The following is a 21,247-nucleotide window of genomic DNA, read 5'->3' as shown; positions in this document are numbered from 1 at the left end:
CTGCCAAATCTTCTACCCAGGTACACTTGTTCTAAAGACTATCATTGACTGTTTGGCCAGCTGCTACTCCGCTACGGCGGAGCGGCCCAGTGGGTTCACATACCCCATAGCCGTGACAATACTATTTTAAAAGGTTTTTTTGGACATGTGTGACAATTGAGGATTTGTGTGAAAAGTAGACGTACCGCTTCCATTGTACTTGCGTAAATTGCTTGCTCAACTCGTGTTCCCAGGCCTTACAGTAGGAAAGAAGTTGTTGCGAGAATTGTGATAGAAGTAACTGATAAAGTGTGGAGACTGTGTGCGCGGGGGTGGTGGAAGAGGTGCACATCAATTTTGTCAATGTGCGGTGAAGGCGTGCATGCCGTCACGTTACACTGTAAAAGTGTTTCATCTAGCCCTATTCAAGTAGGCAACGAACAGACAGTGTTATCTAGGAGAATTGAGGCCATTGGGAGTAAGAAAGAGTCGGAAAGAACATGAGAGAAGTGTAGTGGATGCTGGAGGGATCTGCCGAGGAAGAAATGATGAGCCCTACCTGATGGAAAATCTGGGTTACCAGTAATTGGTATCAACGGGCCCAATAGGTCTATGAGGGTCCCCGTGGAGTGTAGTGCTAGGAGGCTTTTGACTGGTGATTGTTGAAAAAGTTGAGGACGCGTGCATGGGTCGCCGCCAGGTAATAAACCAACCCCACCCGCATGTTTAAGGTGTGCGAGGACAACCCTACTTACCAGTATGACCAAAGAATCTCTAGTTGCGAAGCCAAAAGGAAGAGGGGATGGAGATGGGAATCTACTGCAGTAGATAATAATCTAGGGAACAGTGTCATTTTCAAGATCTTTATCCGCCCAAACCAGGAAAAGTCCCATCTATTACAGGCAGGGCCGGCTCAAGGTTTATGTGGGCCCTTGGGCAACACAAACTAAGTAGGCCCTTTGCGGGGGAACTCGCTTAAAGCGGCAGTAAAATAGCAGTTTTTGAAATTAGGCCTTGTTTATGCCCCTATATAGAGGTTAGGCCCCCAGTTTATGCCCCCATATAGAGGTTATGCCCCATATATACAGTGCCCTCTAGATAATGCCACCCCCCCTGTAGATACTGCCACACGCAGCCCCCTGTAGATACTGCCACACGCAGCCCCCTGTAGATACTGCCACACGCAGCCCCCTGTAGATACTGCCACACGCAGCCCCTGCAGATACTGCCACACGCAGCCCCCTGTAGAGACTGCCACACGCCGCCCCCTGTAGAGACTGCCACACGCCGCCCCCTGTAGAGACTGCCACACGCCGCCCCCTGTAGAGACTGCCACACGCCGCCCCCTGTAGAGACTGCCACACGCCGCCCCCTGTAGAGACTGCCACACGCCGCCCCCTGTAGAGACTGCCACACGCCGCCCCCTGTAGAGACTGCCACACGCCGCCCCCTGTAGAGACTGCCACACGCCGCCCCCTTTAGATAATGCCGCACGCAGAAACCCCCCAGATCTCAATCCCATTGAGAACCTGTGGACAAACAAAAACATAGAAATTGCGATAAACTCCAAGCACTGATTAGGGAACAATGGGTTTCCATCAGTCAGGATTTGACCCAGAAGCTGATATCCAGCATGTCAGGGGTGAATTGCAGAAGTCTTGAAAAAGAAGGGTCAACACTGTAAATTTTGAGTCTTTGCATAAACTTGATGTCTTTGTCAATAAAAGTTTTGAAGTACAGTAAATGGACAACTGGGCGTGTTTTTTTTTTGTATGTCCAACTGGGCGTGTATTGTGTTTTTAACTGGGCGTGTTTACTTGTTTTACTAACTGGGCGTTTGTGAATAGAAGTGTATGATGCTGACGAATCAGTGACCAGTCAGCATCATGCACTCCTCTCCATTCATTTACACAGCAGCATCGCGTTCTTACTAGAACGATGTGCAGCCACATACACAGACATTAACGTTAATCAAGTGTCCTGATGATGAATAAACCTGACCTCCAGCCTGGACGTCATGTGTATTCAGAATCCTGACACTTCTGAATCTTTTCTGTCAGATTCCAGCAAGCCACGCGTAATCTCGCGAGATTACGAGGTAAACGAGATTTCGTTTCCCTTGCTGGAAATCTCACAGAAAAGATTCGGAAGTGTCAGGATTCTGAATACACATGACGTCCAGGCTGGAGATCATGTGTATTCATTATCAGGACGCTTGATTAACGTTAATGTCTGTGTATGTGGCTGCACATCGTTCTAGTAAGAACGCGATGCTGCTGTGTAAATGAATGGATAGGAGTGCAAGATGCTGACTGGTCACTGATTGGTCAGCATCATACACCTCTATTCACAACGCCCAGTTAGTAAAACAAGTAAACACGCCCAGTTAAAAACACAATACACGCCCAGTTGGACATACGAAAAAAAACACGCCCAGTTGCCCATTTCAAACCTCCTTTGCATATATATATATATATATATATATATAAAATAGCTCATAACTTGGCCAAAAATTAATGTTTTTAAAAAAAAACAAACGACTGTTATCTACATTGCAGCACCGATCACATGCAATAGGAGATAGGGATTTGAGAATCTGGTGACAGAGCCTCTTTAACAAATGAATGACTTAGAAAAAAGCACATCTAAGATGTTACACAAAAACAATTAGTACATGAGGTGATACATCATTAAAGAGGCTCTGTCACCAGATTTTGCAACCCCTATCTCCTATTGCAGCAGATCGGCGCTGCAATGTAGATTACAGTAACGTTTTTATTTTTAAAAAACGAGCATTTTTGGCCAAGTTATGACCATTTTCGTATTTATGCAAATGAGGCTTGCAAAAGTACAACTGGGCGTGTTGAAAAGTAAAAGTACAACTGGGCGTGTATTATGTGCGTACATCGGGGCGTGTTTACTTCTTTTACTAGCTGGGCTTTCTGACGAGAAGTATCATCCACTTCTCTTCAGAACGCCCAGCTTCTGGCAGTGCAGATCTGTGACGTCACTCACAGGTCCTGCATCGTGTCGGCACCAGAGGCTACAGTTGATTCTGCAGCAGAATCAGCATTTGCAGGTAAGTAGCTACATCGATTTACCTGCAAACGCCGATGCTGCTGCAGAATCATCTGTAGCCTCTGGTGCCGATGTGTCCTCGCTCGTCTGACACGATGCAGGACCTGTGAGTGACGACACAGCGTGATCTCTGGAGAACACGCTGTGTCTGTGCACTGCCAGAAGCTGGGCGTTCTGAAGAGAAGTGGATGATACTTCTATACACAACGCCCAGCTAGTAAAAGTAGTAAACACGCCCCGATGTACGCACATAATACACGCCCAGTTGTACTTTTACTTTTCAACACGCCCAGTTGTACTTTTGCAAGCCTCATTTGCATAAATACGAAAATGGTCATAACTTGGCCAAAAATGCTAGTTTTTTAAAAATAAAAACGTTACTGTAATCTACATTGCAGCGCCGATCTGCTGCAATAGCAGATAGGGGTTGCAAAATCTGGTGACAGAGCCTCTTTAAGATAAGCCAGGGCAATAAAACTGAGGTTATGGGGGTGATGACTTAGGAGTTGAGGCATCTGGAGTCAGGCTGATGGGGGTTGTGATGTGTGTCCATGTAGTGACTCATAAATCCAGGTGTTAGATTGAGGCCTTGTGTCAATGACTGGAATTTTATCATCCGCTTGAATTTCCAAATTTTTCTTTCTCTGTTGTCTTTAAAATGACCCTTCAGAATTAGGACCTTTAAATCTGCCAAACTGTGATCTGGTCCAGAGAAGTGTTTTCTCATGGGTGTATCCAGCTTATTTTTTATTGTATGTCTGTGACGATTCATCCTGGATTGTAATTTTTGCATTGCATTTTATGATTAGCCAATAAAGGAATCATACCGACTATACTTTTGTCTTTTTTGACACAAAAGTATTTAACATTCAATAAAAGTTAAAAACTTATGAAATGCTTATAATTGTACTTCAGTATACCATAGAAACATCTGACTAAAAGATCTAAAACCGCAAACTTTGTGAAGACCAAAATTTGTGTCCGTCTCAAAACTTTTAGCCAAGACTGTACACACAATGGTGTTCATTATACTGCTTATATATTTAAGCATAGGGAGGGGGCTGCATTCTGTTTGTGCTTTGCTGTACATCTCTCATTGGTGAAAGCATTGTAAAAATGTTAACTTGGAAGTGTTTGTCCTTTAAAAATGAATGAGTGAGGAATTGTGGTAGTGGATGAGGAGAGAGGGCGTTTTTGTAACATTCTGTTCGCCACTGTATTCCCAGAAGAAAATGAAATGTCAAGTGAAATGTAGATTGTGTCAAATAAATGCTCCCTTAAATGTCACCAGTCTGACCCAGGAAGAAGTGCAGCATCGCTTTAAATATAGTAAAATAGTAAAATTGTCTGGATGGCATACACCCCCTGGTTTTGAGTGATTTTTAGGATCGTAATATTAGAACTAAAGTTCTGTCTGTTTAAAGTGGTTTGTCCCAGAATTAATGAGACAGAAAATCATTCTTAATATAGTGCATGATATCTTTCTGCCAAAGCTATAACCAGCCATGTATGTTACATGGATCCAGAGTAGGGCTGGCCGATTTTCACCAAAAATAAAATCTGAGTTTACTCTTGATTTTCTTATTACTGTTAAATAAAGTTAAAAAAATAAAAATCCAAGAGATAATTTAACAAATTATTTTCTTTATATAAATATTTCTTATAATATATTCCTATAATAATTGTACGTAACTTCACGACTTTTAACCTCTGCAAATACTTTATCAGTATTTCAATTGGAAAAATATCTAATTGATCATAACAGCAGGGAGCAGGTTAACAATCTATAATCAATTATGCACCGCGTGCACTAACATCCCTCTCTGTCCGTCACAAACTCAGCCAGTCTGCGACAATGCAGACGAGAGCAGTCTAAATTGCAGCAGGGCCAGGCAGATAGCGCAGAGCGGAGCGGACACTTTGAGGGGGGAGATTACATTATAGTTTCTGAGATCTGAGCTGGACCCTGTGCATTAAGGCCGGATTTACACGACCATGACTGGACCCTAAAAAACGGTCCGTGTGTTAGCCACGTTTTCCAGCTTGACCACGGTACGTGTGTCGGGAATCCTGGCAACATAGTCATTCAGACTACATTCACACGACAGTGAAAAAAATGCCCATTAAAAACTGATCAACTGTCAGTTTTTCATGGCCGTTTTGCATCAGTGTGTCTACAAATTTTCATCCATTTCCAATACGTTTTTAATGGCCGTTTGCTATCCGTTTTTCATGGCCGCTGAAGAAATGGATGGATTTAATTTGTCAGGCTTTTTTTTTTCACCAACCCCCTGAAAACACCACAGTGCCCATTATAGATAGTGCCACAGTGCCCACTGTAGATAGTTCCCACATAGTGCCACAATGCCCACGTAAGATAGTGCTACAATGCCCACATATAAAGTGCCACAGTTCCCACTGTAGATAGTGCCCACATAGTACTGCAGTGCCCACATAGTGCCACAGTGCTTATGTAGATAGTGCCACAGTGCCCATATAGATAGTGCCACACCCCCCTGTAGATAGCGCGACTGTAGCTCTCTAGGAGCGTAATCCCCGGCCAGAGTGATTCTGACACTGGCCGGGGATTCCACTACTAGAGGGGAGACCCTGACGTGTCTGTCCATATATGGACAGTTAAGTCAGGGGCTCCCTCTAAGAGAAGGAATCCCCTGCCAGAGCGTCGTAAACGCTCGAGCCAGGGATTCCGCTCCAGGAGTAGCCCCTGAGGTCACTCTCCATATATGAACAGTAACGACGGGCTCCTACTGGATCAGAATCCTTAGGCAGAGGTTGCCGATGCTGTGGCAGGGGATTCTGCTCTTGGAAAGACCTACAGTGGCGCTATCTACAGGGGGTGGTGGTGCTATCTACAATAGGGGAGTTCTATCTACACGGCGGTTTGGCACTATACTAGGAGTCCCTGCTTCCCCAGGAAACTGCTGTTCTGTACAGAACAGAATGATACAGTACGGAACAGTAGTTCCGTGGGGAAGGAGGGATAGAATAGGGAGCAGATGGGGACACGACACTCAGCAGATGGGCACAGAACAGGGTGCAGCGCCTCATATGGGACGGGCCAGGCAGGTTGCGAGGCGGAGCTTCCTCCAGCAGCACGGCATAACTAGAGAATTGATTCAACAAATGTGTTAACCCCTTAAGGACGCAGCCTAGTTTTGGCTTTAAAGAGTCTGTCACCACGTTATAAGTGTCCTATCTTGTACATAATGTGATCGGCGCTGTAATGTAGATTACAGCAGTGTTTTTTTATTTAGAAAAACTATCATTTTTGACAGTTATGACCTATTTTAGCTTTATGCTAATGACTTTCTTAATGGACAACTGGCCGTGTTTAACTTTTTGACCAAGTGGGCGTTGTGGAGAGAAGTGTATGACGCGGACCATTCAGCGTCCTACACTTTTCTCCATTCATTTACACAGCACATAGTGTTCTAGCTAGATCACTATGTGCAGGCACTTACTCGCATATTAACGTTATTGAAGTGTCCTGACAGTGAATAGAGATCACTACCTTCCAGGATGTGATGTCTATTCAGAATCCTGACACTTCGGTAACGTTTGTGTGAGATTTACAGCACATCAAGCGTAATTTAAATTTTGAAATGACCGTTTACAGCATAATCTCGCGAGATTATGCTTGCCTTGCTGTAAATCTCACACAAACGTTACCGAAGTGTCAGGATTGTGAATAGACATCACGTCCTGGAGGTGATCTCTATTCACTGTCAGGACACTTGAGTAACGCTAATGTGTGTATGTGGCTGCACATGGTGATCTAGCTAGATCACTATGTGCTGTGTAAATGAATGGAGAGAAGTGTATGACGCTGATTGGTCAGCGTCATACACTTCTCTCCACAATGCCCACTTGGTCAAAAAGTAAAACACGCCCAGTTGTCCATTAAGAAAGTCATTAGCATAAAGCTAAAATAGGTCATAAGTCCGTCAAAAGTGATCATTTTTCTAAGGCTCAGAGCCCATTTTTCAAATCTGACACGTGTCACTTTATATGGTAATAACTAAGGAATTCTTTTACCTATCCAAGCGATTCTGAGACTGCTTTCTCGTGACACATTGGGCTATGTTAGTGGTAAAATTTGGTTGATATATTCAGTGTTTATTTCTAGAAAAATTGCACAATTTTAAAAATCTGAATTTAAAGAAGCTCTGTCACCACATTAGAAGTGCCCTATCTCCTACATAATGTGATTGGCGCTGTAATGTAGATAACAGATTATTTTTCTAAATAAAAAACACTATTTTCACCAAGTTATGAGCGATTTTAGCTTTATGCTAATTACTTTCTTCATGCCCAACTGGGCGTGTTTTTACTTTTGACCAAGTGGCGTTGTAAAGAGAAGTGTATGACGTTAACCAATCAGCGTCATACACTTCTCTCCATTCATTTAATCAGCGCATAGTGATCCTGCGTTATTCACTATGCGCTGTCACATACTCACACATTAACGTTACTGAAGTGTGTTGACAGTAAATAGACATTGCTTCCAGCCTGGACAGGATGTCTATTCACAATCCCGACACTTCGGTAACGTTTGTGTGGGATTTACAGCACAGCAAGCGTAATCTCGCTCTAAACTGTAATTTACATCGTGATCTCGCGAGATTTGAATAATTGCCCAGCCCTAATACAGAGAGATCATCTTTTTTTGCTTTGCTAGATTTTGTTCAGGCTGGCAACTCAGGGAGTTTGTCCTTTCTGCTATTTCTCCTTCCCCTCCCTGTCGTTACTTGTATAAGCACATCTTTTTGTTTCACTGCCACTGTCTCCTGGAGAAGCTTTACAAATGACCCCCATTACATGTTTTTTTTTTTTTTTAAAGGGAGAGCCCAGTCCTATATAACTCAAGAAGAGGGAGAGCCTACAGCTTACACACAGTGAAGGGCTGATCAGGATAGGGGAGAGCTCAACGCTGTATGTAAGCAGTGCTGTATGCAGGTGCTCTCTTCATCTAAGAAAACTTCTGGCTGTCATGTGTGTTTCTTACTTTGTGGGTCTCCATCCACAATATAAACTGTGTAGCTTCTTCTTCACTAATAAGCAAACAAGGCATTTTCTATTGGCTGGTGGCAGGTAAAGCGTGGAGGATGTGCATTTTTCTACAAAACTAAAATGAAAAAACTATTTTTAATTCTGTTTTATATTGCAATAACCTTTAATACGGGGACAAAAACCTTTAATGATTTTATACTGACTGGGTCAGCTGGACAGGATTAACACTTATTAAATGTGCTGGCAAGAGGTCAGAAAGTGAGCCTGCAGTCTATAGGCCGGCAAGTTTAACCTCTAATGCCTCCCACACGAGCGTGTTTGAGATGTCACTATGACATGTCAAAAGTTTCTTAAAAGTTTAGTTACCTTTTAAATGCACAGCAACTTTTCAAACACCTTATGCTTATTCTGCAAAAGTCACCTGAAACGTTATGTACGCTTTAAATAATAGGGTATACGCGTTGCCCTTACCAGACACTCCTTATTACAGTAAGGTTCCTGACACAAAATTGCTTTAGAAAGCTTCATTAATACAGTTAAACTTTTTTTTCTGCCTTTGTAACTGTCTTTTTGTTTTGACTGTCGATTCCTCTTTCTTGCAGGGATGTAAGGCGTTTAGTTGTTGCAATGTCGAGAGCTCGGCTTGGACTCTACATATTTGCTCGAGTTTCTCTCTTCCAGAACTGTTTCGAGCTGACCCCTGCCTTCAGACAACTGACTGCGCGCCCTCTACGACTCCACATTTTCCCAGGAGAATCCTTCCCAACACAGAGGAGGGTAAGTAGGTTGTAACTACTGCCATTGTTATACAAATGTTGATAGCAAAGGTAGAAATAAATCCGCTACAGTGTTACAGCAATTTGTCTTTGTCAAATCTCTGTTTTGTTTTTTTATTTTAACTTTTATCAAATTTTTCACATTTATTGTGATTTATTTATTTTTTTTAAAGTAGCGCAAGGTAAAGTGTCAAATATTCCCATAGCAACTGACGAGATGACTATTTTGTTCATAAAGCCTCTTAAAAATGTGAACTGGGCCTGGATTTTTGCTTTGATTAGAATTATTCTATCATGGAGATAAACTTGTTTCCAATGTTTGAATTAAGTGTTTAGCGTTATAAATATCTGATCCTTTTAATTATCAAGCAGCTCTGGCAGTCTGTTATCAGAGTGACTATAAAGCGTGAACTAACTAACAGTGGCATATCTGCAGCCATAGTAGCGGATGTAGCTTGTTAAGGGCTGCTTAGCCATGGCTGGAGTCCATTTGTCCCAGGCCATCAATGTTTCCTGAAGACAAATTGCGTAGGAAAGCAAATGCGGTCCACACCTTACGATATAGCATTTGTTATTGGCGAAACTGGGCTGAAAAATTGACTAGATTTCTTTTTCTGGCGCAAGGACAGACAGAGATGCACCTAATTTATTAGGTCCTCTTAATAAATTTTTGTTCATTTTACTCAAGCACTTCTATATATTAAGACTAGCGTATGAAACAGCATTCTTAATAAATCCCGCCCCCCCCGTGTTTGTAGGAAATCAATAAGAAAAGGCTTTTTGTACTATGAGAGCATACAATAAATTTTTGGACTGAGGGGACATCCCTTTATTATTAAGTCATGAATTTATACTTCCACCCCTAACCACTCACATAAGTTAGTAATGAGCTCACTTTGGCTCCATGATTTGGATGTGACTATTAACATACCACCTTTCATCAATGTTTTGGGACGGTCAAAAATAACTCGGCTACTGATTTAATTGATGTGATGGTGAACTGTTTAATCGCGGTCTGTCACAAGATCAGTAAAATATTGTCCTAATTCCAAAGGTAGGGACTTTTAATAGTTTTTGATTATTTGTACTTCTGTCCACGCATTGAAATCCAGCTTATTTTTGTACATTCCGAGTTTCACATTTTTGGTTGCATGTTTTTCTGAACAGACCGTACGTTAAATCACCCTCCCAAAAAACGAGAAGGTTATTTGTAAGCTTTTGCCTGACTGTGTTCCAATGAAGATCATTGGCCATCATTACTGGTTTAGGGAGCTAGATGTAGAATGTAATTGATAACCATGTCTAAATAATCAACTTTTTTCTTTTTTTGTTTGTTTTTTATTTTTTTATGGTGCTGTACATTTTAAATGCAGAGGGTTTTTAATACATGACATGAATAAAAGAGAAAAACAAGCAAGTACAATAAGGCTGTATTCACACGACAGTGAAAAAAAAAACGGCCATTAAAAACTGATCAACTGTCGTGGCCGTTTTGCATTCGTGTGTGTCCAAATTTTCCTCTATTTCCCATACATCTCACCGTTTTTAACAGCTGTTCCATTTGTCATCCATTTTACACGGCAAGATAGTGCCCATATATAAAGTGCCAGGGCCCACATAATGCCACACACATTTTAGGGCTGGGTGATCAAAATCACGATTAACTTAACATGTAACCTCGATTACGATTAATAAATGACTTTCAGGCCGAACCCATTTTGCATGCCACTCCCCCTATTTGTATGCCACGCCATTTAATTAATTTGGATCCCGGAGTCTGCTGTATACACAGTATAACGTCCCTATAGCTGCCCCCACACAGTATAATGTCCCTATAGCTACCCCCATTCAACCCCAATATTGTCGAATAAAAATTATAAAATACATAGACCTAACCCCGTTCCAACGACGAGTGGAGGAGATCTCCCTGCTCCTCTTGTCTGTATGGCTTGTTGCATATTTTCAGGTTCCACTGCACTTCTGGCATATACTGGCGTTTCAGGCATCCTACTGATCCATAATGTCCTCAATGCCCACCCCATTTACTTCATTAGTTTCAATGCCCACGTACCAAGGCGAGTGGACAGTTCCCGTCCCATTGGTATGTACAAGGATGATGGGGGTTATATACAAGGATGATGGGCGGTTATATACAAGAATATTGGAGTTATATACAGGGATGATCATCCCTGTTATATACAGGGATGATTAGGCTAAGCAAGAAATAAATGGGACCGGCATTAACCCCTTAAGGACGCAGCCTTGTTTCGGCCTTAAGGCTCAGAGCTCATTTTTGAAATCTGACATATTTCACTTTATGTGGTAATAACTTGGGAATGCTTAAACTTATCCAAGCGATTCTGAGATTGTTTTCTCGTGAGACATTGGGCTTTATGTTAGTGGTAAAATTTGTTCGATATATTCAGTGTTTATTTGTGAAAAACTGCAAAATTTAGAGAAAATTTAGAAAAAATAGCATTTTTCTGAGTTTAAATGCATCTGCTTGTAAAACAGATGGTTATACCACCCAAAATAGTTACTAGTTCACATTTCCCATATGTCTACTTTAGATTGGCAACATTTTTTGAACATTCTTTTATTTTTCTTGGATGTTACAAGGCTTAGAACGTAAACAGCAATTTCTCATATTTTTTAATAAACAGATTTTTATTGATTCAGTATACATCTAATCATTACATACAGCAATGAAACATTGCAAACAAAGCATTGGGATAAGGATCACATTTTTTACAGAAAAACAAAAAAGAAACAAACAAACAAAACTCCGGATCCAGACACGGCAAATTGACCACATATTCGACTAAGGTAATCATAAGAGTATGTCGGAGTAAGTAGAGTCAGTCCATTGATCCCATAAGGAAGTACGAGCGTAGGACCCTTGAATAGAGGCTAAAGCGCGTTCCATAACACAATTATTGTTAACATATAAAATCACTTCACTCATACTAGGCACTTTTGTAGATTTCGAGTATTTTGCAGACACTAATACATGAAAAAGTACGTTTATGACACCCGGAGAGAAATCCACCAATCCCACATTCAGTAGGGCTAGAGCAAGGGCGAGCTGAATGTCAACCCCTAAAAGAGATCGTAAAAGAAATCTTCTACTTGCTGCCAAAAGCAGGACAATACTGTACACTCCCAGAAAATATGGAGGATGGTACCCTAAGAAGTGAGGCACCTCCAGCACCTATCTGATGATGTTGGATATATTCGCGACAAAAGACTAGGAGTGTAATACCACCTATACAGTATTTTCCTAGACGCTTCCAAATGTGTAGTGCACTTAGAGAGAGAGCAAGCTAGATTGAAAGTGGCTTCCCAATCCTGCGTACTTATAGGGATTCCCAGATCTCTCTCCCAATGCCCCAGACAAGGAAATTCCTCCCGAAGCAAACCCTCACACAATACCTTATACATTTTTGATATCCCTTTTCATGTTTTATCCAGATTAGTGAATGACAATTCAGAAGGCCTTTTAGGGGAATCAATCAGAGGAGGCAATGTACTCAACAAATGATGTATTCTAAGGGATTTATAGAAGTCCCTACGGGGTATGTTGTACTTCAGACATATATCATTAAATGCCATTAGATGATTTCACTCCATAATGTCAGAAATACACTCAATGTCGGACAACAGCCAATTTTGGATATCAATATCAGGTATCAGAAGCGGAAGCAGTCGAAGAGGAAGATCAGAAAATCTCACCGGGATTATAGGGTGAATAACAGTAAATTTTTTCCAGACCTGGAGCCCTGCATCAATCGTTAAAGAAGATTTCGATATTTTAGCACCAGTGGTCAATAGCCACATGCGCGCTTCTACAGAAGATCTATCATGTAATTCCTTTTCCATAGAAATCCAATGTTTCATAGGAACTTTAGTCTTCCACATTCTGGCTTGATCCAAAATTGCTGCATAATAATAATGAGCCAAGTTCGGGAGACCGAAACCCCCTTTAACAATTGGCTGGTATAATACCTCCGCAGCTACTCTAGGGCGGGAGTTTTTCCATATATATTTATTAATTATACCTTGGAGTCTTTTAAGATAAGATACCGATAGCAGAATAGGTACATTTCTAAATAGATATAGTATTTTTGGGAGGATCATCATCTTAACCGCAGAGATTCTCTCTACCCATGATGCCTCATACTTCATGTACTTGGATAAGTGTGCTTCTATCGCAGATACCAATGGTATATAATTATATTTATATAAAAGAGAGGTGGGGTAGGTAAGTTGTATTCCTAAGTATGAGAAGGAGTGCTCAACCCAAACAAACGGAAATTTCTTCCGGAGAGAGTCCAAAAGAAGACGAAAAATATTCATACTCAAAACCATAGACTTAGTAACATTAAGCTTATAATACGAAACTGCACTAAAAGCCTCCAATATCTTAGTAACCTCTAATAGAGATGTCTCAGGGTCACATATAGCAATGAGCACATCATCCGCAAATAAGCCAATTTTATGAGACATATCCCCCACCGTTATCCCACTAATAGCAACAGATGACCTAATGGAAGTAGCCAACGTCTCCATCACCAAGGTAAAGATAAGTGGAGATAAAGGACACCCTTGTCGAGTCCCATTGGTTATGTTAAAAATTTTTGATGTACATCCAGAGGTAAATACCAATGCAGAGGGAGAAGAATATAGGGCCATTATACTATGATGCGCCGTACCATGAATTCCAAATGCCTCCAGAAGTAACCGCAAATATCCCCAATGGACCCGATAGAAAGGCCTTCTCCGCGTCCAAGGAAAGAAGCAGAAAAGGCGTCCGATCTCGCTCCACCAGGCCCAACAAGTCCACAAAACGCCTTGTGCTATCAGATGAGAGCCTCCCCTTTACAAATCCCACCTGATCCTGATGTATCAAATCAGGCAAAATGACGGCTAGGCGTTCCGCAATTATTTTAGCAAACAATTTTAAGTCTGTATTCAGCAATGATATAGGTCTGAAGTTACCCGGTTTGTCCGGAGTTTTCCCCGGTTTAGGTAAAACAACTACTGTAGCTTTTAACATTTCCGCAGGGAAATTACCACCTTGCTGTACATCAATAAATGGGGTAGGAGAAGAGAGCCACATTTTTTGTAGTAGTCTACCGTGAGACCATCGGGGCCAGGAGCCTTATGAGGTTTCAAGGACTTTATAGCCTGGAGGATTTCAGTTTCAGATATGCTAGCAGAGCATCTCCAACTGATGAGAGGTGACTGAAGGCAAATTCATGTCCTGTAGAAAGGAAGAAATCATGGACACAGTAGGCTGTGGGGTATCTAAATTATCCTTGAGATTATATAGATCGGCATAGTAATCTGCCAGTACATTTGCTACGCCTTGGGGATCGAATACCATCTCATTTTTACTATTATAAAGGAAAGGAATCCTAGATTGAGCCGATCTCTGTTTGAGATGTGAAGCTAATCAGGCGCTGGTTTTATTGTTATATCCATAATAACGTTCCTTCACCTTTCTCAAGGACTGCTCATATTTATAAAGGTCAAGTTGGTGGAGTTCTGTAAATTCTTGAGCAAAGCAGCCCTGTGTGGACAGTAAGACTGCTTGTTGGAAGCACTTAATTGAGTGATGTTGGATGACAAATGAAATCTCAATTCATTTTTCTGTCTTTTATCTCTAGCTGCAATACTGATAAATTGACCTCGCATATAAGCTTTGTGTGTGCACCAAAGCGTAGCCGAGGAAACGTCGGCAGTATCATTGAGCAAAAAAAATTCTTGCAATAAATCTGCGGATTTGTTAGCAAATTAAGGGGCAGATAGAAAATAATTGTTAAGTCGCCATTGGTTCGCAGGAGGAGTACTATATCTTTCTGCAATGGATAAATAAATGGGCGCATGATCGGACCAATCGATATTACCTATTTTTGTAGATATTATTCTACGAAACAAAAAAGCATCCGCAAAAAAACATATCTAATTTCTCATATTTTTTAAGAAAATTTCAAAAGCCTTTTTTTTAAGGTACCTGTTCAGTTCTAAAGTCGCTTTGAGGGGCCTATGTATTAGACACCCACATGAAACACCCCATTTTAAAAACTAGACCTCAAAGTATTAAAAACAGCATTTACAAAGTTTTTTTTTAACCCTTTAGGCATTTCACAGGAATTAAAGCAAAGTGGAGGTGAAATTTGCAAATTTTCATTTTTCTGGCTGAATTTCAATTTTATTCCATTTGTTTTCTGTAACACAGAAGGTTTTACCAGAGAAAAACTACTAAATATGTATTGTCCAGACTTTGCAGTTTTTAGAAATGTCCCACATGTGGCCCTAGTGTGCTCGTGGACTAAAACACAAGCCCCAGAAGCAAAGAAGCACCTAGTGCAATTTGGGAGCCTCTTTTTTATTAGAATATATTTTACGCAGCATGCCAGGTTTGAAGATGTGTTGAGGTGCCAAAACAGTAGAAATACCCCAAAAGTGACCCTATTTTGGAAACTACACCCCTCAAGGAATTCATGTATGGTTGTTGTTACCATTTTGACCACACAGTTTTTTCACAACCTGTATTTGAATTGGGCTCTGAAATTTAAAAAATGAAATTTTTTCCAGTAAGATGTAATTTTTGATAAAAATGTCTTATTTTCACAAGAAATAAAATACCCTATTTTGTTGCCCAATTTGTCCTGAGTGCGGCAATACCCCATTTGTGGTGATAAACTGCCGTTTGGGCCCATGGCAGGTCTCAGAAGGAAAGGAGCGCTATGTGTTCTTTGGAGTTCAGATTTTGCTAGATTGGTTTTCGGGTGCCATGTCGTATTTGCAGAGCCCCAGAGGTATCAAAGCAATGGAAACCCACTAGAAGTGACCCCATTTTGGAAACTACACCCCTTAAGGCATTGATCTAGAGGTGTAGTGAGCATTTTGATCCCACAGGTATTGTGTAAAAGGTAATGAGCAGCAGATGGTGCAGAGTGAGATTTGCAATTTTCTATACATATATGCCATTTCAGTGTCCAATATATTGTGCCCAGCATGCGCCACCGAAGATATACACTCCATAAACTGTAATGTGGGTTCTCCTGGGTACGGCACTACCCTACATGTGGCTGTTATCAGCTGCCTGGGCACACAGCAGGGCTCTGAAGGAAAAGATGAGGGGGATAAGCTGTGCGGAGTGCGTCAGGGTAGATTAAAAATCTAAGGGATCTATGATACATTTTAAAACACTCTATCATACAGAGCCCTGGTTTTTCGGGACACATGTCACATTTGTATATTGTGTCCTTCCTTATCCCCCTCTTAGCAGACTTTGCACCTCTTTTGACTTTTTCCCCTTCTTGCCAGTTTGGGGAACTTCTCCTGGAAAGTGTTGCCCTGGTACAATGCATGTGGCCTCTGTTCCAGAAGTACTGTGTGTCCCCCCTTCTTGGTCCCTAAAGATTAGGTTCTTCATAAACACCTCTTGAAATTCCAGGAAAGTTCCCTTCTGGCCTGCACATCGATGTAGCATGTACGCATTGTACAATGCCATCTGTATGAGGTGCCCGGCCAGCTTCATATACCACACCGCATGGCGCTGTAGGGCTTCAGGACTTGATCTGACAAGTCCACCCCTCCCATGTATCTATTGTAGTCCAGGATGCAGTCTGGTTTGGGGATCTCTGTACTGGTACCTCGAACAGGTACGTGGGTACTGGTGTGACATCTCTTTTGTCCTTGACACAAAATATGTTGCTACTAGAATGTGCCCTGCTCTCACCCCTTCTTGTTTGCCCAAGCTGAGTCTTAGAGAGGCCTCTCAGATTTCTTCTAGCAGTGCCGCATGTCGCAGTACTTTTGGAAGCGAGGCACTTGAAGAGTGGGACGCTGGTATAAAAATTATCCAGGTAGAGATGGTAACCCTGGTACAGAAGTGGGTGCACCAAATCCCACACAATTTTTGCATTAACTCCCAGTAAGGGGGGGCATTCTGGGGGCTGAATCCTTCCTTTCATACATCCTAAATTTGTAGGTATACCCTGATGCACTCTCGCACGGCTTATACATCTTCACGCCATACCTTGCCCTCTTACTCGGCAGGTACTGGTGGAATTGAAGCCTCTCTTTAAAATGTACAAAGGACTCATCAATAGAAATACACTTCTCGGGGGTGTATGCTTGGGCAAACCGGGCACTGAAATGGCCTAATAGGGGTCTCCGTTTATACAAACGGTCAAAACTGGGGTCATCTCGGGGTGGGCACGGCTCGTTATCAGTATAATGTAAGAAGCAAAGTGTTGCTTAATTTATTTTTTTTAGGTTGCAGTTCAGTTCTGAAGTTGCTTTGAGGGGCCTATATATTAGATATCCCCATCAAACACCCCATTTTAGAAACTAGACCCCTCAAAGTATTCACAACAGCATATAGAAAGTTTGTTAACCCTTTAGGTGTTTCTCAGGAATTTAGAGGTGTAATTTACATATTTATTTATTTTTGTCAGAAAATCCTTTTTATTCCATTTTTTTCTGTAAAACTGAAAGGTTTTACCAGAGAAACACAACTCAATATTTATTGCCCAGATTCTGCAGTTTTGAGAAATATCTATTGCGGACTGAAGCAGCGGCCACCGAAGCAAAGGAGCACCTAGAGGATTTTGAGGCCTCCTTTTTATTAGGCACCATGTCCGGTTTGAAGAGGTCTTGTGGTGCCAAAGCAGTGGAAACCCCCCAAAAGTGACCCTATTTTGGAAACTAGGCACCTTGAGGAATTCATTGTAGTTTTCATGGGGTGCATGCGACTTTTTGATCAGTTTTTATTCTATTTTTAAGTGGCGTGGTGACTAAAAAACAGCAATTCTACTATTGTTTTTTTACTAATTTTTTTTTACAGCGTTCACCGTGCGCTATAAATGACATATTCACTTTACTCTGCGGGGCGATACGATTATGGCGATACCATATGTTTATAGTTTGTTTTTTTTATGTCTTATGGCGTTTGCACAATAAATATGTTTTGTAAAAAATCATTCTCTTTTTGTGTTACCTTATTCTAAGAGCCATAACTTTTATTTTTCCATCAATAAAGCCGTGCGAGCACTTATTTTTTGCGTAACGAACTGTAGTTTCGATCAGTACCATTTTTAGGTACATTCGACTTTTTGATCTCTTTTTATTCCATTTTTTGGGAGGTGAAGTGACCAAACAATTGTGATTCTGGTACGGTGTATTATTTTCTTTTACGGCGTTCAAAGCGCATCCTGCGGACGCGGCAATACCAATTATGTATAGTTTGTTTGTTTATATATTTTTATTAATAATAAAGGACTGATAAGGGAAAAGGGGGGATTTTTACTTTTATTACTTTTAAATCTTTTATTTTCTTATTTTTACACATCTTTTTTTTTTTAACTTTATTACTTTGTCCCATTATCGGACTCGAGGGCAGGAGGCCCTGATCGCTATTCTAATACACCACTACATGCGTAGTGCAGTGTATCAGAGCTGTCAGCTACTCACTGACCGCAAGCATAGTGGGTCCTGACTTCGTCAGGACCCACTAGGCTTCCGTCCATGGCATAGCCGGACGCCATTGTTTGGTGTCCGGTTGCCATAGTCACCATCGCCGGCCGCTATCGTGTAGCAGGCCGGCGATGGCAGCTTAACCCCTAAAAAGCCGTGATCGCTATTGAACACGGCTTTTCAGGGGTTAATCAGCGGGGGCGATGGGTCCCCGCTATAGGAGCTGTGACAGCTGCTGTACGAGACAGCAGCTGTCATAGCTCCTGTATGTGTCGGGAGGACGGACGAAATGGCCGTTACTCCCGAGACGTACTATTCGGTCATGGAGCGCGAACGCTATGGTTACCATGACCTAATAGTACGTCCAGGAGCGGGAAGGGGTTAAGGACGCAGCCTAGTTTGGGCCTTAAGGCTCAGAGCCCGTTTTTCAAATCTGACATATTTCACTTTATGTGGTAATAACTTCGGAATGCTTAAAGAGGCTCTGTCACCACATTATAAGTGGCCTATATTGTACATGATGTGATCGGCGCTGTAATGTAGATTACTGCAGTGTTTTTTATTTCGAAAAACGATCAATTTTGACTGAGTTATGACCTATATTAGCTTTATGCTAATGAGTTTCTCAATGGACAACTGGGCGTGTTTTACTATATGACCAAGTTGGCGTTGTACAGAGGAGTGTATGGCGCTGACCAATCAGCATCATACACTTCTCTCCATTCATTTACACTGCAGATAGCGATATAGCTATTTCGCTATTTGCAGTCACATAAACACACTATAACGCTACTCGTGTCATGACCATGAATATACATTACCTCCAGCCAGGACGTGGCGTGTATTCATTCTCCTGACCACTTCTGTAGCGCCTCTGTGATTTACAGCACAGCAGGCATAGTCTGGCGAGGTTACGCTGTAAACGGTCATCCACAGCGAGATTCAATTTTCAGTCGCATTCAAAGAGCTATAACTTTTTTTATTATTCCGCCAACATAGCTTTATGAGGACTTGTTTTTTGCGGGATTAGTTGATCTTTTTAATGGCACCATTTTGAGGTAGATATCATTTTTCAATTAACTTTTGTTAACAATTTTTTTGGGGGAATAGAAAAAAAAACCTGATATTCGACCATTGTTCTATGCGTTTTAAGTTGATGCCGTTCACTGTGCGGAGTAAATAACATGTTAACTTTATTCTATGCGTCGGTACGATTACGACGATACCACATATGTAGAGGTTTTTGTATGTTTTACTACTTTTGCACAATAAAAACTCTTTCCAAGAGCTGTAATTTTTTTTATTTTTAAGTCACTGTAGTGATATGAGGGCTTGTCTTTTGCGGGACGAGATGTAGTTTTGATTGGTACTGTTTTGGGGTACGTGGGACTTGTTGATTAACTTTTATTATGACTTTTGTAGGGTAATGGGACAAAATAGCAATTTCGCCATTTTGTTTTGCGTTTTTTTATGGTGTTAAACTTGCGGTTTAAATTACATATTAACTTGGGTCATTACGGTCGCGGCGATACCATATATGTGTAGTTTTATTTATTTTTTACACTTTTACTAAATAAAACCACTTTTTATGGAAAAAAAGGGTTTTATTTATTTTTTTACTGTAATTTTTATTCATTTTTATTTCACATTTATTACTTATTTTATTAGTCCCACTAGGGGACTTTACTATGCGATCTTTATATCGATGCTATAATGCTTTGGTATACTTAGTATACCCGAGCATTACTGCCTGTCAGTGTAAATCTTACAGGCAATCTATTAGGACGTGCCTCCTGCAAATTATTTAAATTCCGCGGTCGGTATGGACCACGGCATTTAACAGGTTAAACGACCACGATCCGTGGCGGATTAAGTAGACCATGGGCCCTGGGCTGTTACCCAAACTTGGCCCCCCTTCCTCACCGCCACCCTGCCGCGCCGTAACTATTTTTAACACTACCTTTTTGGGCAAGCATTAACAGTGTTACGATTTCCCTTGTCACACTGTGCAGGGACACAACCTCCTGACAAGGGGAATTGTCTATCAGTCCTGGACTGCAGAAATACTTTTTGTGAAATACAAGGATTCCTATAATAAACATGTCAGGAGAGGTGACAGATTCTCTATAAATCTAGTGACTCACAGGTGACAACGTCTCAGATTCTAGTAGTTTTTTTCCTCTTTTCTTCTCCATCCGGTCCAGCGCTCATGACGACTTCTCCCGGCCATGACTCATTTCTGCAGAATTTGCCACTCAGATGTCTTCGGCTCCTCACTTTTCCAACATTTCCACACCTATAAACGAAAATAAAGTTATCATGGTGCCACATACTGTGCCCCTAAATATAATAGCACCAAACACTGCGCGCCTGAATATAATAATACCACACACTGTAAAACGCCACATACACACAGCCCCCTGTACATAGTGCCACACATAGCCCCTGTAGATATTACACACCCCCATAGATATCGCCATACACAGCCCCCTCTATATATCACACATCCCCCCCCCCCGTAGAGAGCGTTACACACAGCCCCCTATAGATAGTGCCATACAGCCCCCCTGTAGAGAGCGCCACACAGCCCTCCCCCTCTTGTAAATAGCACCAAAAAGTCCCCCCTATAAAGAGCGCCACACACATACCACTATGGATAGCACTACACAGCCCCCCCTTGTATATAGTGCCACACAGCGCTCCCCCTTGTATATAGTGCCACACAGTGCTCCCCCTTGTATATAGTGCCACAGGGTTATGTACACATTTAAAAACTTTATATTATAATATATATATATATATATATTTATTATGTGTGTGTATCCGTGTGATTGATTTTATTAAAAAATATTTTTACTTTTTGAGATACAGGTGCTTTGTTTCTGACAGGATCA

At 41.4% G+C, this 21,247-nt stretch overlaps 1 protein-coding gene across 1 annotated transcript in view; it reads left to right on the top strand.

Annotated features, from left to right (window-relative positions):
- Nucleotides 1-21,247, top strand: part of AQR (aquarius intron-binding spliceosomal factor) — a 232,907-nt gene that overhangs the window by 199,968 nt on the left and 11,692 nt on the right. The window contains exon 33 of the mRNA XM_075844724.1: nt 8,691-8,865. Within this exon, the coding sequence (XP_075700839.1) occupies nt 8,691-8,865 (175 nt within the window). The remainder of the gene's footprint in view (nt 1-8,690; nt 8,866-21,247) is intronic.

This window comes from Rhinoderma darwinii, chromosome 12, assembly GCF_050947455.1.
Source record: "Rhinoderma darwinii isolate aRhiDar2 chromosome 12, aRhiDar2.hap1, whole genome shotgun sequence".
Taxonomy (NCBI): Eukaryota; Metazoa; Chordata; class Amphibia; order Anura; family Rhinodermatidae; genus Rhinoderma; species Rhinoderma darwinii.
Note: the sequence above shows the minus strand (reverse complement) of the source record. Positions and strands in the feature narration are given on the sequence as shown.